This window comes from Anopheles nili, chromosome 3, assembly GCF_943737925.1.
Source record: "Anopheles nili chromosome 3, idAnoNiliSN_F5_01, whole genome shotgun sequence".
NCBI lineage: Eukaryota > Metazoa > Arthropoda > Insecta > Diptera > Culicidae > Anopheles > Anopheles nili.
In genome coordinates this window covers 62099353-62107657 of record NC_071292.1, presented here as the reverse complement: position 1 = coordinate 62107657, position 8305 = coordinate 62099353, and the positions used below count along the sequence as shown (strand labels likewise).

At 42.7% G+C, this 8305-nt stretch overlaps 1 protein-coding gene across 1 annotated transcript in view; it reads left to right on the top strand.

The window, feature by feature from the left end:
* The window catches only part of LOC128725216 (transcription initiation factor TFIID subunit 4), an 11696-nt gene extending 3772 nt beyond the window's left edge, over nucleotides 1-7924 (top strand). The window contains exons 2-10 of the mRNA XM_053818940.1: nucleotides 1-25; nucleotides 1010-1183; nucleotides 2363-2887; nucleotides 2979-3092; nucleotides 3164-3487; nucleotides 6160-7242; nucleotides 7328-7501; nucleotides 7573-7698; nucleotides 7769-7924. The exon at nucleotides 1-25 is cut by the window's left edge and continues 137 nt beyond it. Coding sequence (XP_053674915.1) covers nucleotides 1-25; nucleotides 1010-1183; nucleotides 2363-2887; nucleotides 2979-3092; nucleotides 3164-3487; nucleotides 6160-7242; nucleotides 7328-7501; nucleotides 7573-7698; nucleotides 7769-7924 — 2701 coding nt within the window. The remainder of the gene's footprint in view (nucleotides 26-1009; nucleotides 1184-2362; nucleotides 2888-2978; nucleotides 3093-3163; nucleotides 3488-6159; nucleotides 7243-7327; nucleotides 7502-7572; nucleotides 7699-7768) is intronic.
* The last annotated feature ends 381 nt before the right edge of the window (nucleotides 7925-8305 follow it).

Sequence of the window (8305 nt, the reverse complement as noted above, 5' to 3'; positions counted from 1 at the left end):
TACTAGACCACCAAACGCAAGCGCTGTAAGAATCAAACATTTTTTTACTACTTATCTAGCGTTATTTTAGTGTAATTTTTATTTCGTGTATTCTATGCGTAATTCCACATCATCCGTTTGCTTGGAGCCTACTGGATAGGCTGGCCTGTTGCTAGCGTATTAAGAATTATTAAGCACTAGTATCGTTTATTAGTATTTAATTTAATTTATGATTTGCCGTTGTGTCGTTGTTGCCTTCTGCTATGCTTATTTGTGCTAATTTGTGCTAAATTGCAAATTGTGTCGTTTTGAGATAGCTTTTTTGTTTTTTCTTTACCTTATCAGAAGGGATGTGTCATGAACGTGTTTTGGTGTTGTGGAAATCAATACAAAAAATCAGGTTCAACACAAAAAAAAATCAGTTAAATGCTTCGCGTTACTAGTTTGCTATTTAATCTAAAATCACTATCATAAATCAGCTTTAGTAAGCTAAAATATCGTCAAATGTATCATATTTTATTGAAAATTAACTAGCATCACAATATGGATACTTAAATTATTCTGTATGATTTTGTAATGCATTTGCTTTTATTCACTTTCTGATAATCCGAAATAATTAGCTATTTTTGCCAAATCAGCAGATAAAATTTTCAAAATTACTGCTTACTGGAGAGTAGCATTATTTGATTGCCAAATTTTCTGCTTATTCGCGACAAACTTCATGTTCATTTTTTATCATTTACACAGAGCACGTTGAGTATTTGGTAATTGTGTGTGTGTGCATTGTTCTAGAGTTAATGGAGTGTTTATATTTTCCTATTTGTTTTGTATGATTTGTTGTTGCATTTTCAATATATTTGAAGATTTTTTAATACTGTATTATAGAAAATGAAACTAATGATGTTTTCTTCGTTTTTTTACGCTTTTTCGCGTGCGTCGAAACTGAACGTTTGACCGATCACCCACCTGGATTACCTGGAACGCGATTCCTGATGGATACGCACGCTGACAACATCGACAATGGACGCAGATCACGTTAAGTGCCCTTCAAGGACAGCAAGGTTCGACGCTGCTGCTGAAGAATGAGCAGGGCCACTTTCAGCTGCTCCGGATCGGTCCGGCCCCTACCGGTACCCAAATTACGCCCGCCAATCTGACGGGGTCGTCCGCGAATCAAACGATACGGTTGCAAACTGTACCAGCTGTAAGTAGGTTTACCGGTCCTCCATTAGCCCTCCGAAAGACCATTGTCACCAGTGCGCAACAGGTGAAACAGAAGCAAAATGTAATTACCAAATCCAAACCGAATTTGCTTGTTGAACACAACACTACGTTTGAAAACTATCTTTCTTGTAATGTTTTGGTTGATTGTATAATGTTACTTTTTACAAGTTTATTTTTTTCATACGTTTTCATATGTCGTATTTCATACGATGATAAATTCGCATTAAGTTTATTTGAATTTCGTTGCTCTCGGAACACATCCAAAGTTGGTTGTGTTAGAGGTTTTTTTTAAACTGAATTCCGAGATTTGATTGCTTAACTTTCTTGTTTTTTTCATATTTCCATTAGTATATTATGGTGAAAGTGATTCTTAGGAAAAAGATAAGATATCTGACTTCTGACTAGTATAAGCTGAAAGCATTCATTAGGCAAATTATTTTTTTTCAATACAAAAAGTTCATTGGCGATCCCTCGATATCGGTTGTTATTCGATTAAAAATTTGAAACAATGTGTGTTATTGTATGTATTATGCGGGCCGGTTTCCAAATTGATGGCAACAGAGTCAGGTAGCTAATTTCTCGTGCAACAGTCCTTTACCATTATTTTACGGTTCATGTACTATAAGTTCGATTAGATTATTTGTTCTGATGTATTTTACATTCGCATGAATCCACTTACTGTTCTCTTTTGGGACTTCGTACATTACCCAATGCGCTACGATGGAAATGAAATACAAAATCAAAAATTTGCTTCTTATAATTCCTGTCAATGGAGCAACTCCTTAAAAGTTGCTGTTACTGTATGGTTTATTTTTGGCGATTATATTTTGCTTTTTTCTGTGCCGTTTATTTTATTTTGCAACTACAACGCAACTCCCATTGGTCAACTGTGTGCTAATCTCAAATGTACTGGATGTTCTATTGATTTGAATATAAACTAGAACTAGAATTTTTAATCCCTTTATTTTACATACATTCCTGCTCCCAATTCGTCCTTACATTTGACTGCATCTAGAAAAAGCAATTGCTAGCTCTGTGTTACGATCGCTCCATTACTGAGAGCGTTCGCTTAGAATAAACGGGTGTCTTCGGATGCTGCAATTTTAATGCTGTAACGTTTTCTTGTTCACTATTTTCTTCTGTTCCTTCCTTGTTGTAGACTCATTCATCCGGATCTGGTGCGATCATTGTAAGCTCTCAGTCGATAACGACGACACCGACCAGCTATATTTCTACCCAGCCGACGCCGGTCGCATCGGTGGCTCCGGTTCCGGCATTGGCCGCCCAGCAGAATATTACGATCACCCATTCTCCTTCGCAGGTAGGCGGCCAACCGACGGTTCTCGCAACCCAGCAGTCGCAGCAGCAACAAACGACCGTCGTCGCAACGCCCCATTCCGTGGGTCAGCAACAGACCCAGCAGACGGTAGTCGTTACCACAACACCGGGTACGACGCCGGCTCAGCAACAGCGAAACTCCTTAGATAATACCAAAGAAAAGTGCAGCAAATTTCTGACGAATTTGATTGAGCTCTCGAAACGAGAACCGGCCAAGGTGGAGCAGAACGTGCGAACACTGATTCAGGAGTTGGTGGATGCTAACGTCGATCCAGCGGAATTTTGCGAACGATTAGAGCGCTTGCTGAATGCTAGTCCTCAACCATGTTTGATTGGATTTTTAAAGGTAAGTCGCACATTTTGCTGCGATTATATTATGAAGTGAAAACGGAGGAGAGCATATGTTTGTCATCCATGTTTTGTATTATCATCCACAGAAAAGTCTACCACTGCTTCGGCAATCGCTAGTGACTAAAGAAATAACGATCGAAGGCATTAATCCACCTTCGGCCGCTGTTGCCTTTGCTGGTACCGCCTTATCCCAAATTCCTGTAAGTATAGTAGACCAGCAAAAGCTGTATGGCTGCGTTTCGATTAATCGACGAATGTTGATCACTTTTAGGCCCAAATTCGACCGATTGCCCCGACGATCGTGTCTCAAAATAGTATGGTCGGTCAGACACAAATCCGAATGCTAACCTCTCAGTCAGGCGTGACGACTGTGCCCCGGATCGGTCAGACAACCATCCGGCCGGCTACACCAGTGCGAATACAGACACCCTTACAACAAACTGGGGCTACTACAACTATCGTAGGGGCACGCTCAATGACAACGCAGCAAATCCGACCAAATGCAACTACGATTGGGCATACGACCATCGTGCAGACGGCGGGTGGCCAGCAGCTACCACAAACCATCTCAACAACTCCTCCTGCATTGCTACCGGTGAGTGGGAATGCTACGTACATTTCCTCCGCTCAGCAGGTACATAGAGAAATTTAGTATTTGTTTGTTGTAAGCCGTCTACTACGGCATTTCTTATTTTGTTCGAACGATTCGGTTGCGTGCCACCTTGCTATCTTACACCAACAGCATAACTCCATTTCGTTCCCACTTTCCTCGGTAATTTGCTGCTCTTATGATTTTTTATATACTCAAAAATCTGCCTTCTACTGTCACCTTTCCTATTACATTACTAGCACCGTCACCCTTTTCCCGTATGTTGTTACATTTGTAATATTTATGCCTCTTACTGATTATGCTATATCGATTTCTTATCAATTATGCATCGTACCTGCAAACGCAACATTACAACCGCCCCCACCACTAGTATCGAGTAAGCATTGTGTATCTTTTCTATTTGATAGGTGTGGTATTATTTGCACGATTGTTAGCATAGTCGCACATAAACTCGGATGGTACTATTCGGTGTAGTACACATAGTAGATTTATTATTTATTTCATCTGCAGTGGTTGTATATTTAAATACTGCTTTGCAATTTTGGTATTTCATGCAATGATTGACATGTCACGAATGTATATGATCATTCTATCAAAATACATTCTATATATTTCGTTTTAGTAGAGTAAATGGTACGTTTTTTTTATCTTATTTAATGGTGTGTGCACTTAGACGTACGATGATTGAGCTAACGTACAATGTTTTCCGAGCAGTTGATGTCATAAACACGGCATGTCATACATTTCCAGAAAAAAAACAGAATGCACGATTTTATCTTTAAGAACAGTTCCCGATCGAAGTATCCCATACCAATATGAATGGCATCCTTGACGATGAGCTGTTTTTTCGATCCTGAAACGATAGTGAACTTTAAAATTTTCTTTAAGGATGTGTGGTTGTTTTCCTTTTGTTAATTTACTTGAAAGTTTATGCTGCGAGGACGAAGATCAATGCTGCTTAGAAATGGGATATTTTGGGAAAAATATTCTGAATTTTCACAACGTACAAAATTATTCTTCCCATCGCTGGCAGCATTGATAATTGAACCAAAAAAAACAGCTTTGCATACCATTATTCCGCATCTAGTGCAGTAGTGAATGAAAGTCATGGTTATTGTTTTCTATCCTACGATAATTGCTGTTACTTGCTGCTATCCTAACCTTCTCGCGTTTGAATGAAATGTTTGCCACATGTTTTAGTTCAAATTGACGTTTAAATATTGCTTTCTTCTCATGTGTAGTAGATACAAAAAAGATTACCATGTGCCAAAAGGAAAAGAAATATCGTTTTTTGTCATGAATTGATGTACTGTTCAAAATCACTGCGTAGTTGTGCTATTTATACTACTTTAAATTGGATTGGGTAGCATAACATGAATAATTGCCTTATGACAAGGTTTTGTAAAGAAAAGTTATCAAATTTTCGAAGGACTTAGTCCCAAAATAATGAAAGCTATAGTAACTGTATTGTATTTTTTTTCTCATATACTGGATAGATCCTCCAATTTACCCTACCTACTTACTGTTTTTACTATTTCTTCAACATCGGTGCTGGATTTGTGTTCCCCCATACGGAACGAGAAACATCCCTGTTTCGTTCTACTGTTTACGTTTACTTTACGCAAATCATTTCTTCCGACCATTGTATTTTACCCTTCCACAATAGAAGCCCCATTCCATAGATAGGAAATAGCTGTTATTTTATTTTTTTATCGGGACTCTTCTTGTTCAACTTACTAAATATGTTAAACATGCATGACACCTTTAAAATTAGCTAGAATGGCTTGCAATTAAATCCAATTTATTTTGAGTTAGTATGTTTTGTTTCATTTTTTTTGTTCGCAATTCAAAACACTAAATTTCTCTTTGCTGCTGAAAGGAATATTTGCAAACTAATAGGTATCTCCTGAATGGAAAACTCTGTTCCCGTAAGGAGGCACATGTTCAGGAAAAGTGAAAAAGTGATCAGTTTTGTTATTCGCGGCCTATGTTTCAGTTTCAACGATTACATGTCATGACAGCTTTGGCAAAAGTTCCATTAACACAAAAGTTGCAAGATAGTATGTGGATGTACAATTGACAATCTCTTTCGGAATTTCCTTCATTAGATGTTATTACATGTTAATGCTAGAATTCTTTCTATATGTAATGTGAATCCAAGTTACACCCATCATATGCATAAAAGGCAACTAAGTTAGGTGTTCTAGCTATTCAAAAGAACTTCACGAGTAGACACTAGAAGAGATTGTACTCAAAAAAATTGAGCTTTATGTTGAAGCCGCTTTTATGCAGGCTTAATCTCAACTTATCGTTGTTTTACTCGTAGCTTAGCTAAACTCGACAAAAACAAATAGCAATCGTATGAAGCTGTCCCGTAACGAAACAATTGGCTCGCTGCAAACAATGACAACTTTTCGCTTATCTATTCGTGTAGTATGTTTCTCAGATGACCGATCAAATAACAGTTTTATTCCCTCATATTTTCTCTTTCCTACCTTCGATGATGATGCGTGGCTCTCTGATTGACGACGCTGGTTCGTTTTATGTGGCACACGAATTTTAACCGTCGTCCTCCAAATGGCGTGGGTACCATTGCTCTTGGGCTCCACCGTCCAACCGTGACTACCGCACACGCGCACTCCTTTTTGCTCGCTTAGATCCGCGCGCCGTCCGGCACCTCGATAACACGCACTGGCGCGACGTTACAGATACGCACCACGACACCGGTGTCGCGCACGGTCACGTCCGTCGGCGGAACGACGGTAACCACGGGTGGGGTCAACAAACAGATCATCCAAACGCAAGTCAATCAAATCCGCGGCCAAACCCCGGTGGCGTCGGTAGCGGCCGTGGCCGCGGCCGCTGCTGCCGCCGCGTCCGGGTCGTCGGCGACGCAAGTAAAGCAAGTGACAGCAATTACCGGCGGTGGGAATGTGGTGGTCAGTTTGAACCAAGTGCCACCGCCTCCGATGCAGCCCGTCTCGGGGAATGCCATTGGTAGTACCGCGGGCTCGATAGCCGTAAGTCTCGTGCCGACCATGCCCGCCCTCACGTTAACCTCTTCGGCGGTTAGCGCCGGGTTGGGCACGGGGGCCACCGCGGTGGTGTCTTCCGCCACGACGCCGGTGCCCGGCCTATCGGCGACGGTTGTAGTAAATTCTTCGTCCACAGCCCCGGCGGGATCCACTTCGATCGGTTCGACTGGCGGGCCCGTAACGTTGGTGACCGGCGCCAGCAGCAGTAGTAGTAATAGTGGTAGCGGGATCACGGTCGTATCGACTAATAAAATTGTTACCGCTAAATCGCAGAACCTGTCAGGTGCATCCAAAAAGAAGGCCAGCTCGTCGGCGGCCGCTAGCGGGATGGATCCGGAGGGAGCGGCCAGCAAGCGGGCTGGTGCATCGGCCCAGTCGCAGTTCTACCACCACCATGCGTCTATGTACGGCGACGACGACATTAACGACGTGGCCGCGATGGGTGGCGTTAATCTGGCGGAGGAAACCCAGCGCATTCTCGGATCCACGGAGTTCGTTGGGACCCAGATCCGGTCGTGCAAGGATGAGGTGTTTCTCAATCTGCCTGCGTTGCAGTCGAAAATACGCAGCATCATAGCGCGCCACGGTCTCGAGGAACCAAGCAACGAGGTGGCGGTGCTGATTTCGCACGCATGTCAGGAGCGGCTGAAGAACGTTGTGGAGAAACTAGCCATCATCGCGGAACATCGAATAGACATTATTAAGGTTCGAACGTGTGTGCCTGTGTAGCGTAGACTGAAGGAAATTGTGACAGATATTTAATGTTGCGATTTCCCTCGTCCCCTTGAAGGTTGATCCGCGCTACGAAATCACCAAGGATGTCCGGGGGCAGATCAAATTCCTCGAGGAGCTGGACAAAGCCGAGCAAAAGCGCCACGAGGAGCAGGAGCGTGAAATGTTGATGCGTGCAGCAAAATCCCGCTCGAAGACGGAAGATCCCGAACAAGCAAAGCTAAAGGCAAAGGTAGTATTTGCTTCGTTTTCTACACCTATGGGATGTCTTTTCTTACGATCTTGTCGCTACTTTTTAATCAGGCGAAAGAAATGCAACGCGCCGAGATGGAGGAGTTGCGACAGCGAGACGCCAATCTGACTGCGTTGCAAGCCATCGGTCCTCGGAAAAAGCCTAAACTGGAGGAAGGCGCATCGACAACTGCTGCGGTTAGTATGGATGTGGTTTTGCTACTGCGCCCTTCGTTTTCTTTAATACGGTCATTTTCCTTTCCCGCAGCCCGGTGTGTCAGGAATCGGTTCGTTGAGTGGGAAAGCGCCAACGCCACTACGGCCCCGCATCAAGCGAGTCAATCTGCGTGATATGCTCTTCTACATGGAGCAGGAAAGAGAAAGTTGCAGGAGTCAGATGCTTTACAAAGCCTACCTCAAGTGATCGATTGTGCTGCTGGCGGAGGCTACGAACATAATGACCAGTTTTTGGTGGGCGGTACGAAAGATCCGGGAATATTATAAGCAATGGAAATGGGATCACGCAAATGTTGCGGTCAAGTGCTTGTTACTAACTCTGCCATTGCGGAACAATAACGTTTGCGGAAGGTGGTGAACATGAACGCAGTTAGAGAACGCAAGATGCAAGCCAGGGTTATTCGTACCAATTGATCAAATTACAGTCAATATCGTGGAAAGGTGTCGTCATCATCTTAGGATGCGAACGAGAACGCTTAACCGGTAGGGCTTTTTGCGTAAATATTGCATACATGTAGCGTTGCATCAGACGGGTGATCAGTTGGGTGTGCATGCAATGCTAAGTAAA